Source organism: Oryzias latipes, chromosome 19 (assembly GCF_053564925.1).
Source record: "Oryzias latipes strain Hd-rR chromosome 19, Olatipes_Hd-rR_3.1".
Taxonomy (NCBI): domain Eukaryota; kingdom Metazoa; phylum Chordata; class Actinopteri; order Beloniformes; family Adrianichthyidae; genus Oryzias; species Oryzias latipes.
In genome coordinates, this window is record NC_136255.1 from 2,419,947 (window position 1) to 2,433,657 (window position 13,711).

At 43.3% G+C, this 13,711-nt stretch overlaps 1 protein-coding gene across 3 annotated transcripts in view; it reads left to right on the plus strand.

Moving 5' to 3' along the window:
- jmjd1cb (jumonji domain containing 1Cb) overlaps nt 1-13,711 on the plus strand; it is a 98,430-nt gene that overhangs the window by 40,054 nt on the left and 44,665 nt on the right. For 2 of the 3 annotated variants that reach the window (XM_023949613.2, XM_023949614.2), the window contains exon 2: nt 3,086-3,274. In XM_023949613.2, coding sequence (XP_023805381.1) covers nt 3,086-3,274 — 189 coding nt within the window. Of the gene's footprint in view, nt 1-3,085; nt 3,275-13,153; nt 13,295-13,711 lie in introns of those variants that run through there. The other variant, XM_078937839.1, reaches the window with a different exon arrangement.

The following is a 13,711-nucleotide window of genomic DNA, read 5'->3' on the forward strand; positions in this document are numbered from 1 at the left end:
TGAGCTGGAATCTGATCTAATCTGAACGTCTACATAGCTACAATATTGTTCGCCATATTTGTTGCACTGGTAATGTTGGGTTGTGGGTGTGAGGGGCTGCAGAAAGGGATGATGGGATATCAGCAGAGGCTTACTTCTGCACCAGCCGTGGTGCAGAAAATATGTCTTTAACCACACAGGTTTTTTAGACTTTGGCTAAAAACGACATAATCATAATTAAACGACCACTGGGAGCGTTTGAAAATAGATAAAAATATTGGTGGACTTTTGTGTTTGTCGCCATCTTTAGCCACCCTGTGATTACCCAGTGAACTCATCTGGCTCCAGTTACTGAATTAAAAAAAAAAAAAAAAAACTAAAACAAGAGGTGCAATGTTTGCCGTATATAAAGGACTGGATTTGTGTGTGTGGTGATGCGCGGTCAGGCAGCCAACCAGAAAGGTTGTGTTACTGGCCTTTTTCCAGAAACGAGCTTCTTCAAACACACGTAGAGGATACTGGAAGTGCCTCTGTCCAGGTCCCATGAGGACAAGTTTCCTGAAGAGAGAATGCAAAGTCCTGCAGGCAGAATTTGGACATGAAACCGGCGGTACGGCTCAGAAATAACGGCACATCCTCACGCCTCTGTGGCAGTTGAACCAATCAGACGCCCGATAATCCAGGAGCTTTTTTTCTGCTTTAGGGCCAAACTGTCAAACAAAAAGCTAAATGGAAATGAAATGGCAGAGAAAAAGGTTTTCTCGTTATATTTAGGAATGATGTGATTTAGTCTTTAAAAAAACACATTTACAATTACATAAAATCATAGTGTTTACCAATAAATAATAATGAACAAAGCATTTCTTTTAAAGTTTAATTCCACTGCATTTTATTTTCATTAATAAGTTAAAGGATCAATTAGAAATGGGATTTAGAGTCCTACATATTGAAATCACAATGTCTTGGTCTTCCTCTAAAAGCTGTAAGATCATTTCAAAGACTTCCCTGGAGCTTCCTTGTTCAGGATAAAAACATGGAGACTGACGCAGGATGGTGGATCATGTGCGGGTCCAGGATTTGGTTTGGAATTCCTCCTTTAGCTGCAGATCAAATGAGTCTTTGGGACCCAAAAGGTTTGTTTTTGGGTGAACTTTGTGCTGTGAAGCAGATTCATTCAGGTGGTTGGAAAGCAGCGGTGATTTGTGGACGGACCGCAGACAAAGGGGAGAGGGGGGCGGGCGGCTGCACTTCAGGCTCTGCTGGCTGGGAGCGATCACTCGGATCACTCCGGACGGCCATTGTGGCGGGCGGGCGGGCGGGCGGGGAGGAGGATGGGAGTCTGAATGAGGAGGCATGCACTCGTTGATCCCTCCATCTCTGCCTCTGCTGAGAACAGTGGGGGAGGGAGCATGAAGGTGAGGCTGGAAAGCATGAGAAGGAGGCGACGATGGTCAATGCATGTGTGCGCGTTCGGCCGCAGTCTGAAAGAGTTTGACATGCTATGTTTACAACAAGGGGAAGACTTATGCCTTCTTATGCCTTCATTTGTTCTACATGCTGCACTGAGATGGATAGGATCATGGTGACCATCTTACAGGATAGTCACCATCCATGAGTTTTAGGCTGTCTGAATTCCACCCAACCTCTAACGACTAACAAACTAGATAGGGATAGTGCCCTGAATTTTGAAAGCAATTCTGACACCACGCTCACTACTTTTTTGTTTTTGTTTTTTTAAACGGCAGATATGACGTCATCGATTTCACTAAGTTAAAATCTAGGTAATATGAGCGTTTGGCGATGATTATTTATGAGTCCACTGCCTTCTGAAGATAAAAACGTAGATGGTTTATTTAAAAAACACATCTTTTTGGCAAAAATTGTTCCGTTGCAATGCATTGTGGTCTAAGTTCACCGATCTAGTGAGCATTGATGCACACTGGTTTTGCACAGAGACTTCTGGGAAATTTCTAGGGCACTGGATTTTGGAACTGTAGATTCGGACCCTGATCAAATATAAGGATATTTTACTACAGTGGTTGTCATGGCAACACAATGCTGTACAGTAAGCCCTTTTGGCCTCAGTCCTGTGTGTATGAATGTAGATTGTGCAACATGTTTTATCTTTAGATCTGCTCTTTAGCATAAAATTATACCACGACTCACGCTGGCACCCCGTGGACAGTTCAGAGGTCATGTCCAGACGCTTTTTTTTCCCAGAAGTAAATGATTTGCCTTCCAGATCGACCTGAATGCTGTGCGGCTGTGGTGACCCCGGCTCATCTTTTGAGTGACTTGCTGTGAATGGGATAAAGTACATGTGAGGCATTAGGGTTTAACCACGGGGCAACCGTCCTAGGGGGTCATGGAGATGGATAAACTTTGACCCTCTTTACCCTCTCGGTGTTGTGCAGGAAACAAAGGAAGATGTGTTCAGTTGCTTCTAGCGGCCTCCTTCCATGGGTGAAGCTGACTGCAGCATCAACTCCTCCAAATTTAACGTGAACAAAGAAGAAACAAACATCTGAAACATTTGCACGTGTCGTTGACAGTGGGGTGTGGTGGAGAGATTTCACAAACACATGGGGTGTTGTGCTCATGGTCTCTTTGTCATCTGTTCAGAACGGATGATGTCATCCTGTAACATTACACCACTGCTGTTTAGATTCTGTAACCTCTCCTCCTTTCTTCTCACCGCTGGATGTCTGACTGTTGGCAGCTCCAGCCCAAAATATAACGGCTAGGAAAAACGGAGAACTTCCTGCTTTTTTTTCCCCCTTCACGGTCTCCCATCTTTCGTGCTAGTTGAGCGTAAATTTACACTTAAGGTTACGCGTTGTAGCTTTCTGTTTTAGGATTTCAATGAAATGTTCCTTCTCCTTGTATATTTGACCTTTTTTCTAGTTTATGTTCTCTTAATCTTTCATTTTTATTTTAAACATTTTCCAGAACAAATACCGTTCCTCCTGTGCTAGACTTCTAAAGCAAAGTTGTGTTTCTCAAATGCTGGTCGAGTCTGTTGGAGAATTGATCCGTGTTCTCCGTTTTGGATGACTTCATTTGACAGGAATGTTTGTAATGAATCCTTTTTTTCCTCCTCCTTTAGGTTTATGTGGAATTCGATGACCAGGAGTGGGAGAAGAGAGAGTGGGTCAAGGTCTACGAGGATTTCCAGCTGTTTCTGTTGGAGCACCAGCTGGTCTGGGCCAAGAGGAAGGAGGGAGCCGCAGGAGGAGCAGGAGCAGGAGGCCTGCTGCCGGGAACCAAGGCCAAGCACATACAGTGGCCGGCTCTGGTGAGAGCTTAGTTGGTTTTATAGGCTAGACACATTCAATAGGATTAGTGAGTCACATGACGGAGATGCTGCTCTGCCTCACACAGTGCTGCTTTTCAGCTCCAAGCAGGTTTTCAGACTTTTCTTTATGGTGTTTGCTGCTGTCTCAGATTTTTGTCCAGGATCACGTCTTTGCTGTCTTTGCTGTTACACCGGTGTTTCTGGATGCTTTCTGACTTTGTGACGGACAGCGAGGAAAGCCATGTTGGTTTACTTCGTACAGTCTTAAGATGCCAGGCTCAAGAAAGGTTGGGGTCTGCTCTGGCTGATCCAGTCGTGGTTTTTCTTGGTTTTTTACCTCCTGTGCCCTCATGAACTCAAGACCTGATTCGTTTCATGAGCTCAGTTTCCATCACACTAAAATGTTAGATGTGTGACAGATTTGATCAATATATCTGCCACGGCACTATCGCTCATCATCACCGTGAAGCAGCGAACTCCTTACATGTGGGAGGGGCTACAGATGAAGGGATTTTGGGAAATGGTGGTTGGAGTTTTCCAGAGGAGCTGTGGATCCAACAATTCCACATGACACGATCAACTTTGGATGAGCTGTGTGACGCTGTGGGACCTCTGGTGGCCGCCGGTTTGGCCGCCGGTTTCTACCAAGAGCTTTGCCATCTGGTTTGGCTTCAACGGACAAAAAGAGGTTGGCATTTCTTCAGTTTGCCAGCTGAAGCAAAAACTAGACCACCCAGACGATGTCTGACATTCATTCCATTTCAATTAAATATCAATTCATATGTCAGTTTTCCAGTTCAAAATTTTTTAATTTGGTTATAAAAAAAACTTTTTTACATTACTAGTGATTCAGGAAAGGTAGACGTTTCATTTTGAGCATTCTTCAGTAAAGGATCATTTGAAGTCAGTTAACCAAGCCGAGCTTTGGTCTTCTAGTAACTAAAGTCCTATAAATTACTTGGCTGTTCGTAGCATTGGAGTATTCTTATCTGCAAGATCTTCCTCTTTATCACTGTCCTGTTATCCATCACTGCTTGGACAGATTAGATCTAAACCCTGGAGGTCTTTGCAGGATCATTGTCAAACCCGTCACAGATACACTTTCTATTTCTTTGTTTCTACAATTTATGTTTCTACTACCTGCTAACATTTGAAATACTGCTGTCAAAAACTAGATCACTGGAGAGAGCTTTTGGTTGTCTGGACTGAACTGTACCATTTTATATCATTTTCGATGAAACCAGAGTGTTTTTTTTTTACCAGATTAAAAGGGTGTTGGTAATCAGAAATGTATAGTTAACCAGTCATGTCACAGCTCAATGCATCAGTCGTCTACTCCACAGACCTTGAAGTCCACTTGACTGTGAACCACATGAGCAAAGGTTTAGAGTTGTGTAACTCCTGCTTTTAAATGAACATTTGTTCTGTGGATCAAAGAAGTTAAAGTAACCCTGGTGTTAAGGGTTTCCTGGTGACTTTGTCTGTGATTGGTCGTATTGATGCTCGTGTCTGTGCAGCTCTGTTATGGTGCCATGCGGCTGCTTTAGTGTGTTCTGAGTGTTGTTCACACACAAACATTGCATTATTCTGAGCTTGTGTGGCTGGTGCAGGAGGGAACTCCTTGTTTTTGTGTCTCTGGAATGTGAGGTTTAGGTCAGAATCGTCTAAAGACTCACAGGGCGTTCTTTGGACTCTTTGTATTCCTCCACATGTCAATGCATGACGCGACTTTGTGTGTAATCGCTGTTTTGGTTACGTAACAGCAGAGTGCACAACGCAATCTGACACACACGTGAGATAAGACTCAAACCCCCCCATGTAAGTAAAGGTAGCAGTGGCTGAGTAGTCTGTCACCTTTTTCCCTCTTGTCTGTTCATTAACTGTTTGCTGAGGTGTTTCTGTCCACCGTTTGTTACATTAAAAAAAAAAGTACAAACGATGACCCGCCCCACCGGGTTGTGGTGCTGTGGGCACAGTTTCATAACCAGTATGTGGAGGGTTTGGGGCTGTGGTCACGGTCCAAATGGTTCATGAAGAAAACTAAGAGCACATTGCTTAGATTCAATCCCCAGCAAAGAGGAAAATCCTGAAAAAAGTTCTTCTTCTCCTGTCAAAGTAGCACAGCAGCTGTGATGATATGTTTCCAGACAAAGGGTTGATTTGTTCACGGCAGTGCCAGCCGTGTTGTCATGAAGACGGGCAGGTATAGACCTGGAGCTGCACTGCGACGGTTAGTTTAGATTTTAATGGTCTTGGTGATCGCAGGGCTGCTGCTGCTGCTGCTTCCAGCAGACACATTTACTGCTGTGTGGAAAAATAACCTAAATGTCAAATAGTTTGGTTGGTGAAATATATATATATTTTTCTGATAATGAAGATTTATGTATTCCCTGTATTTGTGGCATAAACCACTCTACAGAATCTTAATGTATTTTAACTTTAAAACTTGGTTTCTGTTAGGAATCGCAGGTTTTTCTGTTCTTTTAATTTTATGGGTCTTTACATTTTGCATTAAATCCAAGCTAGTTTCACATAACTGACTAAGTGCAGCTTTTTGAAGTTTGTGTAGAAATGTTCTGGTTCTGTTCTCGGACACAGAACACGTATCTGCTCGTGTCGTAGCATCAGTCCTTACTCTGACAAGAACAATACACTTGTACTATAGATGTGAAACGTTTCAGAGTATGTTTGACGATAATTGTGTGACCAAACAATATGCCACATGACCCATGACGTAACAGTCCTATAAAGACTAGAGAAGACTATGAGAGCCTTTGGATTTTAACAAAGCTGCGCATCTGCAACAAAACAGGACCACCAATTTAAATGTTGGTGATGTAGACCAGTGTTTTTCAACCAGTATGCCGCGGCACACTAGTGTGCCGTGGGAGATGGTCAAGTGTGCCGTGGGAAATTGCCCTCATTAACTGATCTAAAAGCATTTCCCATCTCCAGGAAATCAGCTCTTTGTTCATCCAAACAGGTCCTGATAAAACACTGAGTAGTTAGGAATATAAACGATCATAAAATACTTTTTTCTTTGTGTTTATTTGATTCTATTAAAGACATTTTGATAAGAATGACGCGAAATAGCTGCAGCTATAACTGTGTAAGGAAAAGTCCCGCAGCTTTTACTGTCTCCACGACTCCACCAATCATTCTTGAAGGCTTAATCACATGTCATCAGTCTGACCAATCAGAATTGGTTAAAGTCTCCACTTCCTTGTTCCAATTTAGCTCATAACTCAGTCAGTTCCGACAAAAACACCAGCTAAAGCTCGTCTTTAGCGGTGTAACTTTCCACAGAATCCGGTATCAGACCGTGGAACAAGTGAACAAAACCATGAAGCTCAGAGACGCGAGTCTTTCTGCCGTTTTCTCGCAGTTTTCACACTACATCTCCCATGATGCATTGGCTTAAAGGGACAGCGTCTTGAAAACACAACGAACATACAGTTTGTATGTAACTTAACTTTTCTGCCACAATTATCACAAAAATGCACGTCAGATTGCCGGGGGGGGGGGGGGGGGGGGGGGCTGTAGATCAAAACAGACTATGAGTTTCTGCTTTTTTTTTTTTTTTGGGGGATGCTGGTGTGCCGCGGGATTTTTGTCAAGGTTAAAGTGTGCCGTGGCTCAAAAAAGGTTGAAAAACACTGATGTAGACAAGCTGTGAAGTGTCTTACAGCTGACTGAAGGAGTAAACATTGCCCCCTGCTGTACCAGTGTACATAGCAACTGGACTGGATCGCCAACCATAAAGCAGAATTTTAAGTACAGGCTGGGCAGGCGAGCAGTAAGCGCCCTGTTGTCTTTGGCAGAGTTCAGTACAGATGCATCGCAGTGAAGAGACTCTTGGTTAAAAGCTGCACTTTCTCTGTAGTAGCTGCATGGGGTAAATGGAGGTCACACAGCTGTCACATAGCTATATATATATATAGAGAGAGAGAGAGAGAGATCAACAATTTACATTCATTTTTAGCTTAAACCTTAGAGTTTTGCCTAACAAAAGGATCTTTGTTGGTTTTTATGTGTGATTGTTTATAGGGCTGGGAATCACTGGGTAGCTCACGATATGATACGATTTACGATACATTGCTCACGATAACGATACTATCACGATATGGCGATATTGTAATAATCTGTACTGTATATCTCGTCTCTAACAAATCACGATATATCAAACTTTAAGAAAGAAGAACTTGAAAAACTGTTTTTTGGAAAATGTTTCCCCATTTATTTTTTAGTTTTCAAACACAATGATAATGAACAACTTGTGTCCTGTTTGGTGTAAAGAATAACATACTTTTGTGTATCTTTCTGAAATCAGTAAAACTCTTTGAAAAACAATGACAATTTTCATTTGGAAAAATCTGTAAAATTGGTTTAAACAATAGTGAACATGAACAACAGCCATGATTTAACACAAAATTGCTGTAAACGGGATAAAAAATAAATAAGTCAAGTAGCTGCCAGGCACATTGGTATTAACTTTGTAGCTGCCAGGCACATTGGTATTAACTTTTGAAAAACAAAACCATAGATATCGTATTATTTAAAAAATAGCTGTGAATCAGATATTAATTCTGTGAATAATTTATTGTGTCTTTGTTAAAAATAAATGACACCATTTAGTGCAAATGTGGTGTAAACAAAAATAAAATTCTCCCAGGAAAAATAAAATCAAGTAGATAGAAACTTTCCTTTAAGTTATTTAAGACAGAAACTGCTTTCAAAATAAATGACCAGGAATAAAATACCTGAACTTAAAGTGCATCTAAAAGTAAACATCTTTGTGAACAACACGTTTGGGGAAAAGCTGCATGTGATGTATGTTTATATGTTCATGTTTTTCTGGAGAACCAAAGGGTTTTTAGCGTCTAGACGCCGCTCATCTACCTTTGAGGAGAAGGGGGGGTCTGAGGGCAGGGATGCCCCTCTTTCTGCTGTTTCCACCTCAACCATAGCTCTGGTCTGGGCGTACAGTGCAGGGATCCTTTTTTCAGTATTTCCCAGAGGGAATGTCAAAGTGTGGCTCTACTGCATTCAATAAAAGCCGAAATCCCTCGTTCTCCACCGCGCTGCAGGGACGGAAACAGTTTCCCGTTTGTTATTGTCTCTGCTCTTGCAGAAGACGGCAGCAGCCCCGGCTTTCTCACACAACTCCGTTGATGCAGCTTCAATGCTGCCGGCGCGTCTTTTAAGTTGCAGCTCTCGCTATTCTCCTTGTTTACAGGGTCTTTAAACGTAAATAATAGGTCGATACTTGATGAAGACGCATCGAGAATCAATCACGGGACTAAATATCGCGATATATCCCCTTATCGATATTTTGGCACACCCCTAATCGTTTACCAGTAACTAACAGCTGGTTAATGCACAGCCTGCTCTGGTACATGCTAACTCAATCTGTACTGAAATGCACAAGAGTTGGCACCAACCCAAGTCTCCCAAATAGTGTACCTTCATCTCAATGCAATGACCTCAATGACCTCAAACACATCAGCTTCAGACTGTGGTTCCTCGGTGTGTCAAAGCCCGGATAAACTGGACTTTAAAGTTTGGATGAGCAGTGTGCTGCTTACATAAAACCTAGGGACTGTGTTTTGATTGGTAGGCCTAAAAATAGAAAGCTTGCACATTTGTTGGTCATCATTCAAACATACACAGACGGGCGGGCAGGCCCAGCTTCTGCAGTTATTACGTTGTTATGTAATGGAAAGAAAACACCAATGTGTTTCATTTGGTTCCTCACTTTTTCTTTGCTTTCAATAAACTACCTGTTTATTGGTACTTTTCTTGATCGACTGAAGAAGGTTCTGTAAATCTTCGCCTTCAGGAGACGACCTCTTTTGGAAAAATTCACAAGATCAGTGCGAAGAAAGAACTGAACCTACAAGCTCTCAAACCATGTGTTTGCTGCCATCATTTAGATGATCAGACAACGTGAAAAATAAAATAAAATAGATGTCTACTGCTGCAGAATATTCTTTTATTTTCTCAGTTTGTGTGTTTAGACAGACAGCGGGGTCATTTAACAAGCTGAGATAAAGACATGTGGTCAGGTATTTATCTCCCCTACAGCAAACACAGCTTAGACCTACAGCACTTTCTTCCGTCTCTTTTCCCAATGTGACTTTTGCTCCAACTGACCCCCACCTCTCACTGCTACTGCTGTTTCCTAAGTCCTGTCACTTCCTCTCTGAAGGCGTGTGAGTGTGTGTTGGTGGAGGACATGAGTCGACGGTAGGTTTCCTGTCTCTTACCGGACTGGTGTTCAGTGAGGAAAGTTCTGCTGCTGCCTTTGAGTCTTTCAGATTGGATAAGGTAACGTGACTCAAACGTGCCAATAACCTTTGATTTAAAGATCGCTTCACACAGCCACTAAGTACATTTTCCACGTATGAAATGCCGATCTTTCGTGATACATGTGAGAAATATGTCATTCATTGCGTTCGTCGATTTTTCTGATGATGGACACTTGGTCGGCCCCTAACCCGCTTATACCATGGTCACCTACAAAAGACATAAATAATGAATCCGTTTTTAGTACTTTATTCTTGTTGCTTGTTCGGTTTGGATCGCTTTTTTCACAGACAGTGCAGGTCCGGCACCGACTTCTAGTGCAGTAAAGAAAAGCGATATTTATGCTGATGTTTATGATAAGTTGAATAAAGCATCGGTTCAGAGAGAAGGTTCACGTCTTACCGCTTGTTTTTGTCCAGATGATGAAGAAAAGGTTTGAAAGAAAACAGCGCAGTCATACAGAACATTTAGGCTACGTGACCAGAAATTCTGTTTTAGGCGTGCATGATCACTTTTTAATAGAACTGAGAATTCACCCAGACCATGGCATAGATGGATTTAAACAACCGTCTGACTAGAGTTTGAATTGCTCTGCACATGAGAAAGTTGACCCTGTATTTCTACGGCTTTAAAGTTTAGGGTGAAACTTTACAGCATGATTTATTTGTTCCATTAAAATGAAAAGTGTGGACACGCTCGATGTTTTATCACGTTGGGAAAGTCTCCAGTCATCACTAGTAGTGCATACCATCTATACCCAAAAGGGCATCACCAGGAGAAGGGCAGCGGCCGTCCTCCCGTCTTCAGTTTTCTAAAAGCGCCTTGGCTGCATGAGTCAGCAAGCCCCTTTCCTGTGGACGCTCTCCACCATCAACGTTCCCGTCTGCGTGACACATGTGGCCCGTGGTGACTCATCCTCTGCGTCTGCGCTCACAAGCTGCCGCTTATGCAGGCCAGATGCCGCCTGGATGGATGGATGGGGGCTGTAGGGTCTCAGGAATTGGTTTCGGATGGTCCACCTTCGCTGCCCCCCCCCCATGTACTTGGTCAGCAGCTGGATGTAGCTCAGCTGTGCTGTTGACTCTTATTTTAATTAAACGGTTGCAGTGAAATGGAAACAATGTATTTAGTTGTTTCGCTATTTGTTCATGTATCGCAAATTATGTCGACATCGCAATATTGATCACTCATATCACTCATCGCAGGTTTTCCTCACATTGTGCAGCCCTAGAAGGGGGGGTCATGTGAGGTGGCACATGAATTCTGTTCGTGCACAGCTATTGATTTGTTTAAACACTGAGGTTGTTCAACTCCAAACATTATTGGGGGGGCTGTTACCTCAGAATTCTGTTGCTCCACATCTTTTTGTTTAAACGGAAGAATTCCACTCATTCTGTTGTCCCTTTCCTCCTGTTTTGGTCTGCTTAAGTGCCAATAAGCACACGAGCGTTCAGCAGAATCCTTTAGGAGTTCAGCCTCTGAGCCGTCAGCCCGCCTCAACCAAGCGAACCCCCTCCCTCCATCAGGCCCAGGTACGGAGGTTTCAGAAGCGGCTTGGGCCCCTCTGCCTCCGCTGTGGCTCCATACCCATCAGCTCTTTTTCAGCGGTTACATCTTACTAAACCCTTCCTACACTTTGTATGTTTATTCAAAGTCATTAACTCAATCAATAATAAATTGTTTACTGTCGTGCCCCCCACCCCCACTGATACTTCTATCTGTGCTGTATATTTGCATTGCGACGCCTTAGTTGTGGGAATTGGTAGCCGGGAGCAAGACAGATGCAGTTTTCATATAAAATGGGTCAATAAAAATACTACCCCCCCCCCCCCCCACACACACACACACACACTGTTGTCAGTGCCCCCGTCTGTTCCCCTGTGCAGATGGAACTGGGCTAGTCTAATCTGCCTCCTGTGGATTGTGTGTGTGTATAATTATAGTCTGGTGCCACAGTATCTGCAGCAGTTCAGCCTTCTCTTCCACGCCGTGCAGGATCTTTACACGGCATCTGTGCAGCGTCTGCACTACAGCCACAAGCACCATCCACTGGGAATCTGTGCACAATGCAAATGCAACACTTGTTCTTTTAGAGATTTTATTGCACAGATAGTAAGAAAGAAAAGCCTCTTAGACGTTAAGTTGTCTGTAGTGATCATTCATTTTCAGTTTTTTTTTAGCTGTAGACCTAAACATTTGTTTGGTTTATCTATAATGTTCTTTTGAAGCACTTTTTCTGTTTTAGCATTACATTTGCCATTTTATCTTTCCTTCTTGGGGTTTTAACAAACACTAGTTCTCTGGGATCAGAGGAAGAAACGGAGCTAACCACACGAGCAGACCCTGGTCTGCATGCAAACGCTGACCTCTATTCACTCTCAAGTGAACCCTGTTGCAGTTCACCAACAAAGTGAGTGCAGCCAGACTTTCCAAAGACATAGGTGATGGAAAACGGGAAAAGAGGCAGACTGCAGAATGAATGAAAGCCTCTCATTGGCGAGTGTGATGACAGGATAAAGGCGCTAATCAACACGCTGTTGACAAAGGACTGGCGGGATGAGCCGCTTAGCGTTTGTGGTTCTTCCTGGTCAGCGTTCGAGTCTGTCAGATGAGACGGCTGTGAGGTGTTTTGATCCTGTTGAGATCAAATTAAATGAAGGGACATTTTTCTGGATCCGCTGCTCAGGTAAATCCAATTGAGCAGATTTTGAGACCCTGAAGAACCTTTCTTGAACTGCCTCTGCAGTGCTGCCGGCTGATCCTTTGCTCTTCTTCTAAGTCAGGGACTTAGAAGAGGGGTGGGCAAACTACACCCCCGCGGACCGTAGTTTGCCCACCCCTCTTCTAAGTCCTGTTTTGTGGACGATAATCACGATGCTTTGAACATCTTAATTGTGACCCGCTGAACTCCAAAGGTCATGACCTCCTTTTGTTAGCGGTGTGACTGTTCTTTTCATGGTTGTTTCTGTTTGTAAAGAGAGCAGAGACTCTGGAAAAGGCGTCCATGAAACACATGTGGATTCTGTAGCTTCTCCTTCAGAGCTTCTCTTTGAACAAAAAAACCCTGAACGCTAGAACACGGTCTTAAAATGTTCTAAAGATTAGACCTTCAGGTTGCAGTTAGTGTAGTCAGAGTTTAGGGCTGAACGATGGCGTTTTATGTTCCCATAGAAACAGTGTAGTAGAGAAGTTTTTGCCTGGTCTGATTTAAGTTTTTTACATTTTTTTTTTAAAATAAATTGCTCATGTTTGCAATTAGAGTCACATGTTGGTGAATAGTGAAGGGGGGTGGGGGGTTTAAACAAATCTAAAGTCAGCAGACAGGAAGGGCAGGAGTGATGACGAGAGGAGTTGACAAGAATGGAGAGGCAGGACAGAAAGTGAAAGAGAAGCCGGCGTCAGACGGAGAGGAAGTGAGCGTCTGTTGACACCGCCTCCCTCCCTCCCTCTCTTCCTCTCGGTCTTTCCCTTTCTTCCCCCCCTTCCTCGCGTCGGCGGCAGTTAAAATGTCGGCTTTGTAGCTGGCGAGCTGCTTTCCCTCTCGCTCTTCATCATCCGTCTCCTCTCATCCGAGGAGGGACAGAGAGATTTTGTTTTTTCTCAAACTGGATGTTTTTTTTTTTCCTTCCCCTCTGCGGTGTCTGCTTCAGACCTCTCCTTGCCAACCGTTTCCACAGAGCCGCTGCTTGATGATGTTTGGAGACGAAGGGGAAGGTAATGTCCTAGATTGTTGGCTCTACTTTCTGCTCGTCTTTACCACCAGAAGTAACTGAACTCTGAACGGAGGGATGAAACCAGCTGCTGATATTTCCCTACCGAGGAGGAGAAGCGTTAAATGCTTTTTATGAAGCTTCGGCTCCAGCACAACATCCAGCCACTACAAACATCCGTGCTTCAGCCAGTAGAGCCGGTCGCTGTGTCAGTTATTCCTGGAGTGAACCGTTTCGTCTTTCACCTTTAGCAGGCTTCTGGCTGCAGGAGGTTTTCTTTTTGATTTGCCAGTATTTATTTGATTAGCAATTGTTTCCAAAAGTGCATAATTACCCGCTTCAGCAACTGTCTGCAGTTTTTCATCTTGAACACTGTGTAATCTAAGTACTTCCACTTTTACGCCACATAGGTGCAAATTAC